Source organism: Salvelinus alpinus, chromosome 4 (genome assembly GCF_045679555.1).
Source record: "Salvelinus alpinus chromosome 4, SLU_Salpinus.1, whole genome shotgun sequence".
Lineage (NCBI taxonomy): Eukaryota > Metazoa > Chordata > Actinopteri > Salmoniformes > Salmonidae > Salvelinus > Salvelinus alpinus.
The window spans coordinates 41742790-41763722 of NC_092089.1; the positions used below are offsets into that span (position 1 = coordinate 41742790).

Below are 20933 nucleotides of genomic sequence, written 5' to 3' on the forward strand. Positions count from 1 at the left end.
AGAATTAACAAAAAAACAGAGCAAACTAGAATGCTATTTGGCCCTAAACAGAGAGTACACAGTGGCAGAATACCTGACCACTGTGACTGACCCAAACTTAAGGAAAGCTTTGACTATGTACAGACTCAGCGAGCATAGCCTTGCTATTGAGAAAGGCCGCCATAGGCAGACATGGCTCTCAAGAGAAGACAGGCTATGTGCTCACTGCCCACAAAATGAGGTGGAAACTGAGCTGCACTTCCTAACCTCCTGCCCAATGTATGACCATATTAGAGAGACATATTTCCCTCAGATCACACAGATCCACAAAGAATTAAAAAACAAACCCAATTTTGACAAACTCCCATATTTACTGGGTGAAATTCCACAGTGTGCCATCACAGCAGCAAGATTTGTGACCTGTTGCCACAAGAAAAGGGCAACCAGTGAAGAACAAACACCACTGTAAATACAACCCATATTTATGCTTATTTATTTTAACTTGTGTACTTTAACCATTTGTACATTGTTACAACACTGTATATATATAATATGACATTTGTAATGTCTTTATTGTTTTGAAACTTCTGTATGTGTAATGTTTACTGTTAATTTTTATTGTTTATTTCACTTTTGTATATTATCTACCTCACTTGCTTTGGCAATGTTAACATGTTTCCCATGCCAATAAAGCCCCTTGAATTGAATAGATAGATAGATAGATAGATAGATAGATAGATAGATAGATAGATAGATAGATAGATAGATAGATAGATAGATAGATAGATAGATAGATGGGGAGAGAGAGTAACTGAGAGAGAGAGAGACAGACATTTGAAATGTCTTTATTATTTTGGAACTTCTGTGAGTGTAATGTTACTGTTCATTTTTATTTTTTATTATCTACTTCACTTGCTTTGGCAATGTTAACATATGTTTCCCATGCCAATAAAGCCCTTGAATTGAATTGAGAGAGAGACGAGAGAGAGAGAGCATGGTAGTACTGATCTCCTCCCTCATGGATAAATAATCACTCTAAGCTCTGGCTCAGTTTAATGAGTGCTGCCAATGAGCTAATACCAGACAACTATGAACTCCACTATCCTAGTCACAGACCCACAGGCAACCCCAGGACAGGGTGACGGGAGTGGAGAGGAAAAGAAGAGAGAGGAGTGAAAGACAAGGCCGGGACAAAGAAAGTGAGGGACAATACGAGGAGAGGGAAGAGTGACCAAATCCAGATGTAACATTGGCCAGAGGAGTGAGGGATGAGGGGAGGGGAAAAATTAGTTCCCTACATGGCTAGGAGAAGGGCTCAGAGTATTGAACATGAAAAGAGGTTGGGAGAATTTAGAGGTGACAATTGTGGACTGACAGAGGAGAGGAGAGGAAATTAGAAATGAGAGGTTAGGGGCAAAGAGTGAAATATGGGATGAGAAGGAGGTAATAACAATGAATCAATGTCCTCTGCAAAACACATGGACGTACAGATTAGCCTTAAAGCTGCAGGATAATATGGCTTTCCTATGTTGCTTTGGTGGACAATAAGAACATTTTGTTTTTTGATTAGTGGGTGCAGGGGTGAATAACCCCGAGATCTGATCTGGGTCTGCAAGCTTTAGTTCCAGCCCTGTTTTAACACACCTGATTGAGCTAATCAAGGTCTTTAGAATCACACCTGAGGGTGGTCATTTGATTGTGATTTCTGGTCTTCGTTAGTGGTTATTTGACTGTGACATCTGCGTCAAATATGTTGATTGTGACACCAATGTTAGTGGTTATTGGATTGTAACGTTTGTTCCAATGTTTATTTTATTGTGACACTTTAGTAGGCTGTGTCATGATTGTAGGACGTTAGAGCCAAACAGCAGAGGGCGCAATAATCATCCCTTTGCCTCATATCCACCACTGCTGGGCTAATGTGCCTAGAATTAGGTAATTGAATGGTACATGTATTACAATTGACCTAATCAATGTAAAATATTGGAGAGGGTGTACTTTCCCATAAATTATCCAACACATTACGGGTAGATTATTTTTGTTCTAAATCAAAACTTGAAGTTTGTAGCATCCTCCATCTAATTTTTTTCATTTCCAATAAAAAGACAGTAGAAAACTGAAGAGGGTACATTGACGAATTTGCCTAGTTAATTTTTTTGTAAAATACAGGCAAGACAGCTCGAGTAATGTGCTCGCCTTGAGGCTCAACAAATGTAGGTGTGCGCCCTATTACCTGTGTTGTCCAGTCAGTGCTGGAAATCAACAAGGTTTCCGTTTTGGATAACACAATCTTTTAAAAAGTATAATTCCTAAAGATTGTCATACTTTGGGGAGTTTCCAAACTTCGTCACATATCGTTTGATTTCAAGGAACTGTGACGTTGCCTAGGGATAGTCTATGACATCACAATCAGTCACACAATAGCGATCTCTCCGCAGTGTGGAAATAGTTGGTAGAGCGCACGCAGTCCAATCCACCTTTTTAGTTACCAGAGCAATATACATTTGTGAGTTTCTTGTCCGCATCGCTTGGACCAATTGGATAGGATTTTTATTCATTTTAACAGGCTCCGACAGAAGCGCAGTCAGTGAAGGACGTTTGAAAACTGACGGTTTGAATGATTGACTTCTGATTAGTTCAGGATTAAATTCAAACCGGGAAAAGACACGGATAGAGATTTTGTTTTACCAACGACATAAGGTTAATTTTAATCAGCACAGACAGCATGTCGAGAGAGGACGCTCGGAATAGGCATGACTTCACAAAAATGATCGGACTGTTCAGCGTGGTCACGTTGCTGACTTTTCAAGGTAAGAAGGACATATTTCAAAAACCACCATGGAAATTCACCAGCAGCCTAAGCTAATTGTTATCTTCTACTTTTACCACGGTTCGTTTGGTTGCGTTACCTGCCGGAGAGGTTTCAGTTACGATCCAATCAACGTTCAGGTGTACACTAGGTCTTCAAATGTTTTTTCACAATAACATTTTCCTTCTTACGGTTGTGAAATAAATTATTAATAAACAAAGTCTACTTGTCCCTAAACTAATTTGACTAGACAGTGACACTCTCACTCGGTAACATGAGTTTCGGCGTAAAGTAGACGACGCGTTGTTTTTGCTAAGGTGTGGATCAGTTGGCAATCGAAGTATATTTTTCTTCCTGGTGCCAGCAGGTGCACTTGTTCTTTTCCAAATACAACCCTAGCGCTGTTGCGTGTCCTTGATCCTCTTTCCCCAGGACCACGCTTCTCCTTCAATTCCTTACGTCCCCCTGCGCCTTTTCTTTCCTCTGTCCGACACATCATCCTCGATTAGTTCCAGTTCACAACACATACATTGGGTTAGAAATAGCTTTTAATGTAAACAGTGCAGCAACAGGGTGTAGCCTAGTTGCCACCAACGCCATAAAGTGATTGAGGCAGCAGAATCGCACTTGATAGCGTCCTTGTGGCCTGTGTATTTTAAATAAACACCTGTGCCCAGATCCATATAAGACCCGAGGGATGTGGTATATGGCCAATATACCACGGCTAAGGGCTGTTATTAACACGACGCAACGCGGAGTGCCTGGATACAGCCCTTATAAGCTAACTAGACCGCAATCGCACGCAGCCGTGGTATATTGGCCATACATCACAAACCCCTAAGGTGGTTTATTGCTATTATATACTGGTTACCAACATAATTAGAGCAGTAAAAATACATGTTTATCATACCCTTGGTATACAGCATGATATACCACGGCATTCAGGGCTCGAACCACCCAGTTTATAATTAGTTGGACCAACTGAGAATATTGTTCTAATTCTAGACATTCAGTTGCATAGTATTGTTTAAATATTCACCAAATAATGTTAAAGGGAAAATCCACTCAAACTATCTTTTGGTATTTTTTTCCAAAGTGTTTTTCATTTCAGCAGTCAAGTTTAAGATATTGGACATAGCCACCAGCCACAAAACCATGATGATGCGTTTTGCATCATATGATGTATTTTACATCTGCATGATGATGTGGCTTCTTGAAAGTCCAATATTTTGACTACTTTACCTCTGACTTGCAAAACATTTTGGTACTGCATCAGCAGTGGACTAATGGAAGAAAAAAAAGCTAAATTAGAGTTTGAGGGGATTTTGAGCTAACATGGCTGCCATAGAATGTTGTAGTGTCATGTAAATGCATCATAATACTCATTCTAGACATTCAGTTTAATAGTCTTTAAAAAAAATATGCCCCATGTAATGTCAGTGGGGAGCTAACATGGCTAATAAGAAGGAAGACACCGCACACTGTTGTTCATGTTCCCAGGTGATAAAAAATAGGCTATATTAGGCTATATTTAACTTTTCAACTGTGCCATCTTTTGGCGTCACACTTGCATATGAAGATCAAAAGATGTTGGTAATGTATTTGCTGTATTCAGAAGGTTAATTTATTCAGGTGTGGTAGGGTTCGAGCTCAGGTGTGTAGATTCTCTCCCTATACTTGCAGAGTGATCAGGCAAGTTAGCCCAAACAAATGTAAATCTCTATATTCATTTATTTGTAGTGGCAATTTAACCCAGACCTCTATTTTTTCCTTTCCCATGGACAAAAAAGTCAACACTGTCTATGCAAACTTTAGTGCCACAGAAAGAGAGGGTAGTGACCTAGCCGAGGCCTACTGCCTGCTGTAGTTGGTTTCATTTTTATGTTTTTTATATAACCTTTATATAACTATGCAAGTCAGTTAAGAACAAATTCTTATTTTACAATGGCGGCCTACCCTGGCCAAACCCTAACCCGTACGACGCTGGTCCATTTGTGCGCCGCACTATGGGACTCCCAATCACGGCTGGTTGTGATACAGCCCGGGATCAACCCAGGGTCTGTAGTGATGCGGTGCCTTAGACCGCTGCGTCACTCGGGAGCATTGTTGTTCATAACACAATAATAATAATAATATCATCCGGCCCAGAAATGTTATTTTCTGATTTATTTATGGTGTGGACCTTTATCAGCCCAAATCCATTTTACAGAAGATCTAGTGCAATTAAGGGGAAGGAAAATAGTGACAAACAAAACAAAAGGTTTCTGCATATTTATCAGGGAAAATGCTTGTTTAACCAGTTCAAGTGTAAACAGCTCCCTCTTCACTTTACTGATTTTACTGAAAGAGCCTCTTACACGACAATGTTCAGGCCTTGTTTGTGTGTTTTTTTTGCGGGAGAATGGTTGTTGGAAAATGTTTTCTGTTCTCTGCTAAGCCAAGAAAATCTTGTTTTTAAGGATATGACCATACAGAGTTCCAGTAGCTTAGTAGAGGAAGGTAGGCTTAGTTCAGTTCTCATCAATTTCAATTTAATATAGTCTCATAACCCAGCTTACAGTGTAATAACAGTGAGTTAAATTTGTTTTTAATTAAGGTAGGCTTCTATAGTATGAAAACAATCAATAAAAGACATGTAGTAGAAAATGAAGAGAGAATGAATGGGATTCCACTTTGAGCCCAAAAACGACACTGTAATACCCCCTAACGAGGTGCAGGTCCTATGTGGGTCAGGAGGGCTTGAACCCCATTGCCATGGTGATGTTTTATATTGAAATAGGGCTATGGGGTCAGCTGTGAGTGGTTACGTCGTCTTTGCGGCTGAGTAAACCGCGTTGGTGTGCGTGTGAGAGCGACTGGTGGGCTGGCAGGGTCAGGGGAGAGAGCAGCCTACAGTCACACGCTGTTGGAAGAAGAGAGAAATGTGACATTAGGCCAAATTGACTTTGTGCAGTGACCAGCAGTGAAGACACTTGAGATCCTCCTGATGGGTCTCTTCAGCCATTTGGGAACAGGTGGCTTCTTTAGAATGATGCAGAGACAGTGCAGGCTGAGGATTGTGTTTCGGAGTCAGTCCATTGGTTGGTAGGTCAGTTGGTTTATAGGACTGAATGAACAACTGATTGTCCCCCCGTCCCCACCATCACTTGAGCTCCCTCCCCCGCCTGCCAGACCCAGTACATACAGGGGGCCTTGTTCTCTTGTCGTTCATGTTCCTGTCCAGCGTTTTTGTTTGAGCGACGTTAGTTATTGGTTTATTCAAACACACTCCCTCCTCTCCCCCTCGCTCTGTCCTCTCCCCCTCGCTCTGTCCTCAAGGCCACGCTGTTTATGGGTGTCAGAGGGGGAGGAAGAGAGAAAGATGTGATATTCCACGGATAAAATAATGTGGAATGTTTTTTTAGAGAGATGGGAGAATATAATTGAAACATTCCTATCTAAATCAATGTTTCTTCCCAGACAAACACAGCAAAACAACGCTGCAGAAATAGACTAGTCTTATTTCAAATTGGAAAAGCAACCTTTTTTTGAATGTGTGAACTTGTCAATGAATGTCTGTATGCTCCAGGTGTTATGTTAATGAGGTGTCCTTGCCCCTCCGCTATAGAGCTGCAAATGCCATGGGGATTGGGAAAAGGTCAGGTGTGTGTTTGTTAGCCTTGCTTTGTCTGCTTTTAGTATGGATTCATCACTGGCCCTGTCTCTCTCTCACTCACTGCAGGGCCTGTTTAGCGTAGATTAATAGTTGCCCTCATCACCAGTAAACCTCAGTTGATTCAGACATAAATGTGTGTTTTTAATTTACAGCCAAATGGAGTCGTGAAAGTAATACTAACACCTTGCCCAAACCGGCTGCTATCGTGCGCTATCGTGCATAAATGTATTTTGCCCCCCCCACCAAACGCGATCACGACACGCAGGTTAAAATATCAAAACAAACTCTGAACCAATGACATTAATCTGGGGACAGGTCGAAAAGCATTAAACATGTATGGTATTTTAGCTAGTTAGCTTGCACTTGCTAGCTAACGTTAATTTGTCCTGTTTAGCTAGCTTGCTGTTGCTAGCTAATTTGTCCTGGGATATAAACCTTGAATTGTTATTTTACCTGAAATGGACAAGGATCTCTACTCCGACAATTAATCCACATATAAAACGGCCAACCGAATCGTTTCTAGTCATCTCTCCTCCTTCCAGGCTTTTTCATCGTTTAAATTATATGGTGATCGCATCTAAACTTTCATTGTATTACCACGACTACCGGCAAAGCAGTTTTCGTCTTTCTATCACCCACGTGGGTATAACCAATGAGGAGATGGCACGTGGGTACCTGCTTCTATAAACCAATGAGGAGATGGCACGTGGGTACCTGCTTCTATAAACCAATGAGGAGATGGGAGAGGCAGGACTTGCAGCGCGATCTGCGTCAGAAATAGGAACGACATCTATTTTAGCCCTTGGTGTCGCAGACGCTCGTTGGCGCGCGCAGGCAGTGTGGGTGCAATAATTGAATAACATGGGTTTCTAAATTTATTTTTGCGCCGCTCGCACACGCGACGGGTCCGGTCTGGTCAGCATGTAAGTGTGTGTGCGTGGATGATGCCCAACACCTGTGGCCCTGACTCTGCTGCCTCCATGGAATTCTAATTCAATCCTCATTTTATGGCAGTCTATAACAGTCCGTCAATGAACTACATTCCACATAGAATGAAAAGACCTACTACAGTAAGTCAAGCCATAGAGCTTATTGATTGTGTGTGTGTCTATAATCAATGCATGTGGAGAGACAAAGTTATTTTCTCTGTGAACATATTTTCTTTAAATCAAAGACCAGTCTAGGTTGTTGTTGATTTAACAAACATCATTAGACAAGATGGATAGTTCCAGAGTGCGAGTGAGTGCTAATGTGCGAGTGAGTGCTAATGTGCGAGTGAGTGCAAATGTGCGAGTGAGTGCTAATGTGCGAGTGAGTGCTAATGTGCGAGTGAGTGCAAATGTGCGAGTGAGTGCAAATGTGCGAGTGAGTGCAAATGTGCGAGTGAGTGCAAATGTGCGAGTGAGTGCAAATGTGCGAGTGAGTGCAAATGTGCGAGTGAGTGCAAATGTGCGAGTGAGTGCAAATGTGTCAGTGAGTGCGATTGCAAGTGTGCGATTGCGAATTTGCGATTGCGAGTGTGTGAGAGAGAGAGATCAGCAACAGTTCTTGTCACTGAATTGTACATTTTTCTATTGGATTGGGATGCAGGAGCGATAATAGTCGACACACCGCTAGCTAGTGATAAATGAGGGCGTGTAACCTGAGGCTATGCTGTGTAGGGCTGACCCCATTTAGTCGACTGGACGATGGTTTGGTTTTTCAGACAAGCAGTGGCAAATATGTTAAAGAATGTATGGCACACGAGACACCTGTCTGATTCACGGCTGTCTCTGTGGACTAATCCATTGCGGAGGCTGCGGGGTGACACTGGTGTGCCATCCAGTAGTACATTTACTGTTAATTTACTGTTAATTCACATCATTTCTAATCTACAATGTTTGTTTGGTTATGGTAATTACTGTTAATGTATTATTATTATTACTACTACAGTCTTGTCATTGGAGGAGTGGACACATTGTTTATAGAGTGTACAACCTAGGCTACACTTGAGAGTTTTGGTTTATTTAATTCCAGTTACGAGTTATCAATTTATTCAGTGTCTTTTGTTTGGAGTTTCCCTGTCAATCTTGAGTAAGGACACCCACCTGATTGTGCATAGAAGTAGGCCTAGGCTACCTGGCCTGCATGCAAATATAGGCTTATAAAGGTCACCATTTGGGGATCTGATAGGCTACTATTTCTGTTTGTCTTAACTCACCATCACTGTGTAGCTTCTCAAAGTAATTTTTAAGGTATTAGTTTTTCTGGATATTTTCTACCTGACATTGATTTTGAGATATGTAGACTTTATTATAAATGACATGAAACTGTTCCATGAAAATGTTTATATGGAATTCATAACTGGCACGCAGATCAGTAGAAATGGTACGATAACTTGGCACTACAAATGGAAAAGGATGCCGACCACTGGTGTCGCCTATTACCGGAAACTTTAGGAGCCTAATGGTAGACTCTGCGAAGAACAGTAGGCAGAAATGTGTCTTCATTTTTAATTGTAGTGCTTAAAGCATCAGCTCAGTAGCCTACATATACAGTGCATTCAGAAAGTATTCAGACCCATTGACTTTTTCCACATTTTGTTACGTTATAGCCTTATTCTAAAATGTATTAAATCGTTTACACACAATACCCAATAATGACAAAGCAAAAGCAGGTTTTATAAATTTTTGCAAATGTATAAAAAATAAACAAATATCACATTTACATAATTATTCAGACTCTTTACTCAGTACTTTGTTGAAGCACCTTTGGCAGTGATTACAGCCTTGAGTCTTCTTGGGTATGACACTACAAGCTTGGCACACCTATATTTGGGGAGTTTTCCCCATTATTCTCTGCAGATCCTCTCAAGCTCTATCAGGTTGGATGGGGAGAGTAGCTGCATAGCTATTTTCAGGTCTCTCCAGAGATGTTAGATCAGGATCAAGTCCGGGCTCTGGCTGGGCCATTCAAGGACATTCAGAGACTTGTCCCGAAGCCACACCTGCGTTGTCTTGGCTGTGTGCTTAGGCTTGTTGTCCTGTTGGAAGGTATACCTTTGCCCCAGTCTGAAGTCATGAGCGCTCTGGAGCAGGTTTTCATCAAGGGTTTCTCTGTACTTTACTTTGCATCTTTCCCTCGATCCTGACTAGTCTCCCAGTCCCTGCCACTGAAAAACATCCCCACAGCATGATGCTGCCACCACCATGCTTCACTGTTGGGATGGTTTGCTGGGTTTCTTCAAGATGGGGTGGTGTTCCTCCTTTATCTCTACATATTCATTAAACTGACACGTCCTTTCAAAGCATCATGTTTCAGAGGTTGTTAAATAACTAACGATGTATGGATCATGGGTGTCTTTCCTGGAATGTCTCGGCCCCCCAAAAAACTACACACTTAAGTGCTGTGGGATCCACAGTCCCCCCCCTTTGCTCTGCTCCCAATGCATGCTGGGAGCAAACATGGTGGCCCACGATGAGGTCTTACAGAGATCCCCACTGGGAGTGTTTGTGTTTGCCTGGCAGGGTTGCCAGATTGGAGGCCATCCCATCCAATCAAAGGGAGAAGAATTAGAAATCCCACCCTTTTTAAGGAATGCCAAATGCCGTTACGATGAATGGGAGTGGAAGGGTTTACAAAAACATAGCTCTGCTGAGGTCATTGGGGATCAGGTTGGATTGCAACTAGAGCAACACACACACACACCCGTCTGTAGATGTTATCAAGGCTGGATGTGGTATCAATCAGCTGAAATGCTGATAGTGCTCCTTATCATCCATCCCTCTATCAAAAATGTCTTAGTCACAGCAACACATTTGCACACACACCAGTTTCTGTCGCCCTGCCTGCCTCTGTACACTCAACACAGTATCTTAGAGAAGCAGTGTTTAGCTGTCCATGTTTGGTGTAGGAGATTCTCTTTGACACAGTCCCAGATGATTACCCAGCTACACTGGTCAAACCCCCATCGAGAGAGACTGAGTCTGGTAACAGCCCCTTGAATAAGACATGGCATGACACTGCAGCAACGGTTTCACAGTACTAGTTACCAAGACTCCTGCTGTGCCCAATGAAACTGTGACCCAAACAGTGGTGGAAAAGTACCCAACTGTCATATTTGAGTACCCAACTGTCATATATAAGATACCTTAATAGAAAATGACAAAAGTGAAAGTCACCCAGTAAAATCCTACTTGAGTAAGTCTAAAAGTATTAGGTTTTAATTATCTAAAGTAAAAAATAATTTCTAATTCCTTATTTATGCCAGATCAGAGACAGTAGGGATCACCAGGGATGTTGTCTTGATAAGTGTGTGAATTAGACCATTTTCCTGTTCTGCTAAGCATTCAAAATGTAACATACATTTTCCCTGACACCCAAAAGTATGGAGTAAAAAGCACAATATTTTCATAAGGAATGTAGGGAAGTAAAAGTAGTCAAAAATATAAAGTACAGATATCCCAAAAACTACTTAAGAAAAACTACTTTAAAGTACTACTTAAGTACTTTACACCACTGGACCCCATCCACCAACCAAAGCACTAGGACTATGCTGCTGGTTAAGGGGTCTGAGAGGGGGTGGGGGGATAGTAGGGCCTAGAGGGGTGGGTACAGTTGGAATGAAGGGGGCAGCGTTAGTGGGGGATGACATCATACTTTTAAATTCCTCACAGTGGCAACTTGGCACAGGGATATAAGGGGATTTGGAGGAGAGGGATAGGGAGGCAGGATCTGCTCATTTGTAATTTAGCATCATCCTCTCTGACAATTTAACAGTGACATCCAGCTATCACTGATGGAGTTGGGCCAATTATCTCTAACCTTTCTCTCTTTTTAACAAATATCTCCTCACACTTTTCTCGTCTTTCCCTCTCTCACCTTCCTCCGTCACGATTTGTAAAATCCTCTTGTGGTGCACTCAGCAGATCTGTATGGCACTGAACACAGAGTTCTTGACATTGTCCTAGCTACACACTTTTACGGACACGCATTTCCGTTGTCATTAGCAACCTTAATGTGTCCAGATGGAGAGTGTGGTTTGTGTTATTGATCCTGTATCGATCAGGGAATGATGCAGTATCCATATGTTTTATTGAAAACATTTAGGTCTCGCGCTGACGGCTCCGTCAAACCCCTCTCTCGCTTTCTCTCTCTCTCTCGGTCTGTGTATGTGTGTCCAAGTCAGTTTGACAGTTACCACCACTTTTGCTCTCCCATTCTCTCTCACTTTTCTTCACATCTTTGTTTTTTCATAGTGTGTTGTATGTTATCCGTGATGTCACAACCTGTCTCTTCCACTTCTACACCCCCAGTTGCCTTATTCTCTGCATCTCAGTTTAGCTCACTTTGAAGGTCATGTCAAACTCACACTTACCAGCCTGTCTGGACAGACAGAGACAGGGCTGAGGGAGGATATTTACTTAGTTGTGACAGGACCTTGTTTACAGTGACACTCCCAAGACCCAACCACATTACCACATTCTACTCTGGGCTGTTGATGGTGAAGAATTTAATGTCCCTGTTATCGCTCCTTCTTCCCAAAGTGTGCACTTGTTCCCTTCCCTGATTGGAAATGACTGGTATTACAAATATGGTGTAAACTCCCATTAGTCCATGCCTCCACCAATCCAACGCTTTTAGATTTGTGGGAAGTAGTTATTTAGAGCAGGAGAGAGGACGTACCGTATTACTGGGCTACAGCCAGGGAAGACATTTAGGAAGTGAAGTGGGAGTTTATTTAGTGTGGGACATTTTATCAGAGATAAGAGTGGAGCTGGAACAGAACATTCAGTTATGTTTAAATTGTTCAAGATAAAACAGATATTAGTGTGCTCAGTCTTCTATTTCCTGATGTTCTTTTGAATCTCAGAAACATTAAAGTGAAGATGGCGGTTGGCAGACTGCATTTCTGATTAGTCACAACACACTGATGCCCACAGCTATTAACCTTACCAGCTCTGTTTGGCTTGTTCTGGGTGCATCCCAAATGGCTCCATATATAGTGCACTCATTTTAACCAGAGCCTTATGGGTCCTAGTCGAGTGTGCACAATATAGGGAATAAGGTGCCATTTGAGATGTAACCTCTGTCAATTATAGTGTAGTTATGCAACTGCCACCCAAAGCAAACCTCATGATGACCTTTTTCAACCTGAATTTCTACAGAAGACTAGCCTATCTGAATGATCACCATTGAGATTCATTGTAGCCACCAGGACTGGTAGAAAGGAGACTGGAGTGACAGGTTGGCCTTTTCCTCTCACTGGGTTTTGTCAACAGGGCATGCCAAAGTGTTTGTTTACTACAGAGAGTCTATCTTCATCTAAATAGAATTTTGTGTTGAATGAGCCCCCCCCCCCCCCACACACACACACTATAGCTGATCCCATCCTTCTTACACAGCCACAGTGGGGTCTCTGACTCCTATTGCTCTATCCTTCTGCCCTCTGCCAGCCCTCTAACTAATGAATCCAATCTACCTCCTGTAGCTCTATCCCTCCCTCTTTCTTTCTTTCTGCTTTTCTTCATGTCTCACTCTCCCTCCATGCCTCCTACTTATCTTCCTTCCTCCTACTTCATGTCTCACTCTCCCTCCATGCCTCCTAATTATCTTCCTTCGTCCTACTTCATGTCTCACTCTCCCTCCATGCCTCCTACTTATCTTCCTTCCTTCTACTCCATGTCTCACTCTCCCTCCATGCCTCCTACTTATCTTCCTTCCTCCTACTTCATGTCTCACTCTCCCTCCATGCCTCCTAATTATCTTCCTTCGTCCTACTTCATGTCTCACTCTCCCTCCATGCCTCCTACTTATCTTCCTTCCTCCTACTCCATGTCTCACTCTCCCTCCATGCCTTCTACTTATCTTCCTTCCTCCTACTCCATGTCTCACTCTCCCTCCATGCCTTCTACTTATCTTCCTTCCTCCTACTCCATGTCTCACTATCTTCCCTTCTCTTTCTTTCTCTCTGTCTCCCCCATCTCTCCCCCTCCCTCCATCTCTCTGTCTGTTGATTTCCTCTGAGTAGCTTCTTAACTTCCTCCTCTCTGTAATTTGGTCCTCGTAATTGATCCGTCTGTTCAGTAAGCTCCTGTCTTACAGTCCGTGTCCCCCTCTCCTTCCGTCCCTCCTTCCCCTCATCCCTCTTTTCTCCTTCTCTTTCCTGAGTCATCACTGCCTCGTTTCTCCTGTTGTAATATGAATGTCTTTGGTTCCCTTCTTTCTCTGCTCTCTCTCTCTCTCCGTCTCTCTCTCCCCCCTCTGTCCTATTCCCTCTCTTTCTCTCTCCGTCTCTCTCTCTCCCCCCTCTGTCCTATTCCCTCTCTCTCTCTCTCCGTCTCTCTCTCTCCCCCCTCTGTCCTATTCCCTCTCTCTCTCTCTCCGTCTCTCTCTCTCCCCCCTCTGTCCTATTCCCTCTCTTTCTCTCGCCGTCTCTCTCTCTCTCCCCCCTCTGTCCTATTCCCTCTCTTTCACCTACATCAACCTTGAAGTTTCTCTTTAAGTCTGCCAGTACAAACTACTCTCCTTGTTGCTTCTTTTCCCTCACTGTTTTGTAATGGTGCCTTTTCTATCAACATGGTGTATTGCTGCCTCTATTGCAGTCTCTCTCTGCCTCCTAACAATGTTCCCTTTTCTCCCTCCCTCCCTCCCCGGCTCCAGTCCCAGAAGGCAGTTTTTGAAGGTTAAGTTGCTGCGACAGTGCAACGTTTCCCAACAATCTTCTCAAGCCCTCTCCCTCCTCCTCCCTCCCTCACCCTGGCTGCAGAATGGCACTCAGCTGTCCCTCCAACACACACTTAAAAAAGAAAAAAGTATTCACAACCTCAAGCTCAATGGTGGGCTGAATCACAGATTGACTAGAGAAGGAGGGAGGTTGTGTGAGGGAGAGGAAAGGGAAACAGATGTATGGTTTTATCAGGACTAACCTGTCCCACAGAGATGCTGTGGCCACACTCAATCCTCTGAGAACTCCTATTACACTCTCAGGACACTGCTTTGCTGTTACAAGGACTATAGAGCACAATACACAGATGTGAAGTATAGCCAGGTCATTTCCCCTAAATGTACCATGCTTGGGTTCTACAGCAAGTTGGATTTGGGGAATTGAAGAACAGCATCATGTCTTGCCTTGATGTGAGATACTTCCATTCATATCAAGTTACTGTTGTACTGTGGGCCAGCCAGCCATTGGTGGGTAAATTATACACTGTTGTTATTGAAACAGGCCTGCCATTGTGTTCCTAGTGAAGTTCCCAGTTCCTCCTTTCCTTAACTTCCCTGGTTTCCCCTTCTCCCTCTCTCCCCCAGGGCCACTAGAGCGTTACAGAGCAGCCTGTACCTTAGAACCTCCTCCCTCCCCTCCTCCGCTACCTTGCCAGCTCCCCCCCCCCCCCCCCCTTGCCGGGCAAGCTCCTCCTCTACCGGGCCAGCTCCTCCCCTCTTCCTTCCTTCCAGCTCACCTGTGTGTCTGTGTGAATGGACAGAGCTGTCTGACTACCCAGCTCCAAAGTTAGAGCTCCAAACAATAGTCAACCTCTCTCTCAAATCACATTTTATTGGCCACATAAACGTGTTTAGCAGATGTTATTGCGGGTGTAGTGAAATGCTTGTGCTTCTAGTTCTGACAGTGCAGCAATATCTAACAAGTAATATCTAACAATTTCACAACAAATACCTAATACACATAAATCTAAGTAAAGGAGTAGAATTAAGAATATATAAATATATTGACGCGCAATGTCAGAGCGGCATAGACTAAGATGAGTTATGTAAACGTTAGTGGCATTATTAAAGTAGCCAATGATTTCAGTCTGTGTAGGTAGGCAACAGCCTCTCTGTGTTAGGGAAGACTATTTAACAGTGGTGGCCTTGAGATAGAAGCTGTTTTTCAGTCTCTCAGTCCTAGCTTTGATGAACCTGTACTGACCTCGCCTTCTGGATGAGAGCGGAAGTTGGAACATGTGTAGGAAGTGGCTAGTTGGTGGTAGAACTACTTTGGTTTGTGTGTGTGGTGTATGTTTAGTTCCTGTTGGTGTTGTGTATCTCCTTCATGCTAGTCGACTGGCTTTCTTAGCTACTTATGGGCTCTTCAGTACACACGGCTCTTCAGTACACACGGGGGGGGTACAGAGCCAGGCATGTCACTGGGAACCCTCCTGGGTGTTCTGGCCTTGTAGGCAGCTAGGGGCAATTTCCTGATTTCTCCTTAACTTTCAGTGTCTTTTTATAGGAAACAATCCTCCCTCTCCTTTCTCACTACTCCTCCTCTCCTCCCTACGTTCACTCACTCGCAGTTGATTCCGTCCATCAGTGATTTCATGAATTCAGCTCTGTCGTGCAACAGCCCCTCTCGGGGGAGGCTTGGTGTGTGTGTTCATGTTTGCGACGGGTGAGGGCTTTGGGCGTGGGAGAACGGTAGAGCGAGAGATGGAGAAAGAGAGAGGGAATGTGCTGTGACGCCAGCCCTGATTAGAGCTGTAACACTCTGATTTTTAAACCCACATTTAAATAGACATTGCCTAGGGAATGTTGGGGGGGGGGGGCTGCTCTCTAAACGAACACAAGCGTCTTTTAATTTCTCTTCTTTTAAATAGATGTCCCCAAGGCCCCACCTACCAACTTTTGCATTGCTCTCGTTTTCTCGTTCTTTCTCTCCTCCCAACACGGAATAGCTTTATCCGCCATAGAATATTGATGTCCTCCCTAGCTATAACCCTCCTCTCTGCCATCCTCCCTTTTCCTCAATTCTTTGGCTTTCTTCCCTGCACCAGTCAGGTCCCTTCCACGCTCCCTCCCTCGCTCCCTCTCTGTCTCTCCCCCCTCATTCCTTCCAGCTGACTCCATCTCTCCCCTCAACCACTGTCATCTTCCTTCCTGTTCCCAGCTCAACTCTTCTTTCCTCTCGCTATCTGTCTTCCTCTCTTGTTCTCTTATTTCTCTCCATTTCTGGCCTACTTTCTAGCTCTCGCTCTGTGTGTGTGTGTTCCCTACTCTGCCTATATTTATTTACATGCACAGGGAGTGATGGATGGAAAAAGGTTTATATGGAGGGATGCATGGATGGAGTGGGTTTGGTGGCTGGCAGGATGTGAACAGACGCTGAACAGTTCTGTCAAGCTAAACATGGCTAATGACTTGGCAAATGGCTTCCTGCGTTCGTTGAGTCATTTTAGTGTTCTGTCAATGTCATCAGTTAGTTAGTTCAGTTCCATTTCAGTATTCTAAGATTGACACTTTCTCAAGTCCTCTCTGGGGACTAAATCTGATTTCATACTAGTGCCAAATGTAACTAGAGTATGAACTGGACTTTATAAGGCAGAGATCTAGAGTTGGAGCTCATTCTAGAGACTGAAGCATAATAATGAGACTTAGATTCACACTTCTATTGTAGAACGTGCATTCCCATCCACAGCTCCTCTCCCCTCTTTCTGTACATGTCTCGTCCCCTTGTTGATGACATAATTATGCGGTGTCCAATGTGACAACCGCAGCTTAGCGACATAATGAGAACAAATTAATATTCACAGCGTGGGAAGGTGAACTAACACTACTCAGCTTGTTTGTATGTTCCACCAGTGTTGTAATAGTCAGTTGTTCATAAGGACTGTCTCTTTGGTGTAATCAGAGTTAGTGGTGTTAGTGAATGTGAGACGACCACCCTCTGTGCTAAGCGGCTGTACACTGAGGGTACAAAACATTCATATTGAGTTGCACCCCCCACAGCCTCAATTCGTCGGGGCATGGACTCTACAAGGTGTCGAAAGCGTTCCACAGGGATGCTGGCCCATGTTGACTCCAATGCTTCCCACAGTTGTGCCAAGTTGGCTAGATGTCATTTGGGCGGTGGGCCATTCTTGATACACACTGTTGAGCGAAAAATCCAGCAACGTTGCAGTTCTTTACACTCAAACCGGTGCGCCTGCAACCTACTAGCATACTCCGTTCAAAGGCACTTCAATATTTTGTCCTCATCTCTCCCTCTGAATGGCACACATACACAATCTATGTCTCAGTTGTCTCAAGGGTTAAAATCCTTCTTTAACCTGTCTCCTCCCCTTCATCTACACTGATTTGAAGTGGATTTAACAAGTGACATCATAGCTTTCACCTGGTCAGTCTGTCATGGAGAAAGCAGGTGTTCTTAATGTTATGTATACTCAGTGTATATGGTGTGAGTTGTGGTTTAGAGGAAGGGGGTGGCATTGTCCTACCATGCAGATGTAGCTGGAGTTAACAAAACCCCCATACAATGATACATCTACCATTCTCTAGATTTCAGTATGTACTGCACATTCTCTGTTGTCCGTACCATCCCATCTGAATCAGTCTGTGGGAGAGGAGCAACAAGGCCTGTTCTATAATTGAAGCTGAATGCACCACCAGACCAGGAGATGTGTTGAAAGATGGAGATGCTTGAGCTCCATCCTCCTCCAGGCACCCAACCATCAGAGCACCTAGCTAACCCAACCATCAGAGCACCTAGCTAACCCAACCATCAGAGCACCTAGCTAACCCAACCATCAGAGCACCTAGCTAACCCAACCATCAGAGCACCTAGCTAACCCAACCATCAGAGCACCTAGCTAACCCAACCATCAGAGCACCTCGCTAACCCAACCATCAGAGCACCTCGCTAACCCAACCATCAGAGCACCTCGCTAACCCAACCATCAGAGCACCTCGCTAACCCAACCATCAGAGCACCTCGCTAACCCAACCATCAGAGCACCTCGCTAACCCAACCATCAGAGCACCTCGCTAACCCAACCATCAGAGCACCTCGCTAACCCAACCATCAGAGCACCTCGCTAACCCAACCATCAGAGCACCTCGCTAACCCAACCATCAGAGCACCTCGCTAACCCAACCATCAGAGCACCTCGCTAACCCAACCATCAGAGCACCTCGCTAACCCAACCATCAGAGCACCTCGCTAACCCAACCATCAGAGCACCTCGCTAACCCAACCATCAGAGCACCTCGCTAACCCAACCATCAGAGCACCTCGCTAACCCAACCATCAGAGCACCTCGCTAACCCAACCATCAGAGCACCTCGCTAACCCAACCATCAGAGCACCTCGCTAACCCAACCATCAGAGCACCTCGCTAACCCAACCATCAGAGCACCTCGCTAACCCAACCATCAGAGCACCTCGCTAACCCAACCATCAGAGCACCTCGCTAACCCAACCATCAGAGCACCTCGCTAACCCAACCATCAGAGCACCTCGCTAACCCAACCATCAGAGCACCTCGCTAACCCAACCATCAGAGCACCTCGCTAACCCAACCATCAGAGCACCTCGCTAACCCAACCATCAGAGCACCTCGCTAACCCAACCATCAGAGCACCTAGCTAACCCAACCATCAGAGCACCTCGCTAACCCAACCATCAGAGCACCTCGCTAACCCAACCATCAGAGCACCTCGCTAACCCAACCATCAGAGCACCTCGCTAACCCAACCATCAGAGCACCTAGCTAACCCAACCATCAGAGCACCTAGCTAACCCAACCATCAGAGCACCTAGCTAACCCAACCATCAGAGCACCTAGCTAACCCAACCATCAGAGCACCTAGCTAACCCAACCATCAGAGCACCTAGCTAACCCAACCATCAGAGCACCTAGCTAACCCAACCATCAGAGCACCTAGCTAACCCAACCATCAGAGCACCTAGCTAACCCAACCATCAGAGCTCCTAGCTAACCCAACCACCAGAGCACCTAGCTAACGCAACCACCAGAGCACCTAGGAAACCATCTGAACTCAGTCTACCATGGCTGAACGGACAGGAGATGGAGAGAAAGAATGTGAGGGATGGGAAAGCGAGAAGTAGATAATTGTTCAGCACACAGAGATAAATGTTCCTTAGCAGTAGCTAAAGGGGGAGACGAGAGGAGAGAGGGATAGGGAAGAGAGGAGAAAGGGAAGCTCGTTTCAACACCATCAGCGGTGGTAATGAGACACAGGTGCTGCCTGTGAAACCACCGAGACTGTCAGAGGGGGAGGAAGGGGAGCGGGGGAGGAAGGGAAGAGAGGGAGTGTGAGAGAGGAAGGGAGGTGAGTGAAGAGGGCCAAAGAAAGATGGAGAGGCTGAGGAGAGAGGTGAAGATGGATGATGAGAGACAGACAAAGGGAGGGCACAAGCTGCACAGGAAGAGATGGAGGACAAAGGAGGTGTGAACACTGAGAAATTTGAAGTGTCCGTGTGGGATAGCGAGTGTGAGCAACACACACGACAAGCCAAGGGGGCCTACTGTACTGTACCTGCAGTCCTCGTTAGAGAGCAGTAACAGAGTGGTAGAACAGTCGGAGGTGATTAGCAGGAGAGATCCTAGAGACGCAGGAATTCTAACCTGTGTGTGTGTGTGTGGAGCGTAGGGCTGGGAATTGTCAGAGACCTCAAGATAAAATATTATCACGATACTTAGGTGCCGATACAATGTGTGTTGCGATTCTCAAGATTCTTTATGTATTGCAATTCGATGTTCCAAAAATATTACTCACCATATGTCTGCTGCAGAGGGACAAGAGAGAGCCATGAAAAACAAGTTTTGATCAGTCATAGAAATAAAGATGCTGAAAACAAATGGACTCCCTATTTAAAAAGATGGAGAACAAGCTATGAAGGAAAAATACTGGAGATTTGGTGCAGGTACAGCCATCTAGTGCACAAATAATATTGTAATATTGTCAATACGATATATCGTCAAATTATATCGATAGGTAACCGCATCGATTCCCCCCCATCATCACTAGTGGAGAGCAAATGCAAGAGTGTGTGTGTGAGGGACATCAGAGGGAGAATGGCCTTTGTATTCAGAACAGAACTGAGTAAATATTTTGGAAGGGCCTGCTGTGTGGGGTAGATTGTTATTTGTGGCGGCAGATGAGAAACGAGGAGACGAGGAAGAGGGGAGGAGGGGGAGGAGACGAGGGAGAGAGAGAAGAGGGGAGGAGGAGAGCTGAAGAGCTCAAAGGAGTGCAATTGTTTACCCCACTATAGAACGTAAAGTCTGCTCTGCTCAGGGACCATGGAGAGATATCAACATAAACTACTCTGCTCTGCTCAGGGACCATGGAGAGATATCAACATAAACTACTCTGCTCTGCTCAGGGACCATGGAGAGATATCAACATAAACTACTCTGCTCTGCTCAGGGACCATGGAGAGATATCAATATAAACTACTCTGTTCTCTCCCTTCATTTGCTGCCAAATTAAGTGATGTAGAGCACCCTGCTACAGAGCTGCCCTCTGTCAGTCTGTGGCCATAGACACGGGGGGCCCTGGTCAAAAGTAGTGCACTATAAAAGGAATAGGGTGCCATTTGGCATGCGGTCAAGACTGGACAGTGAGTTCCTCTCCTAGTACTGTGTTCTGTTCCTCACGGTGGAATGGCCACTAGCTCAGTACACCCAGTATTGTTGCTGGAGCTGGGATGAGGCCATGAGTTTCACCTGCACTAAGATGAGATAAGACATGTGAGATGAAGTGGGGTTC

At 44.5% G+C, this 20933-nt stretch overlaps 1 protein-coding gene across 2 annotated transcripts in view; it reads left to right on the top strand.

Annotated features, from left to right (window-relative positions):
- The first annotated feature begins 2360 nt into the window (after positions 1-2360).
- LOC139573562 (nectin-2-like) overlaps positions 2361-20933 on the top strand; it is a 73015-nt gene continuing 54442 nt past the window's right edge. Inside the window, exon 1 of one of the 2 annotated variants that reach the window (XM_071397166.1) lies at positions 2361-2789. In XM_071397166.1, the coding sequence (XP_071253267.1) occupies positions 2705-2789 (85 nt within the window). In that variant the 5' untranslated portion in view covers positions 2361-2704. The remainder of the gene's footprint in view (positions 2790-20933) is intronic. The other variant, XM_071397165.1, reaches the window with a different exon arrangement.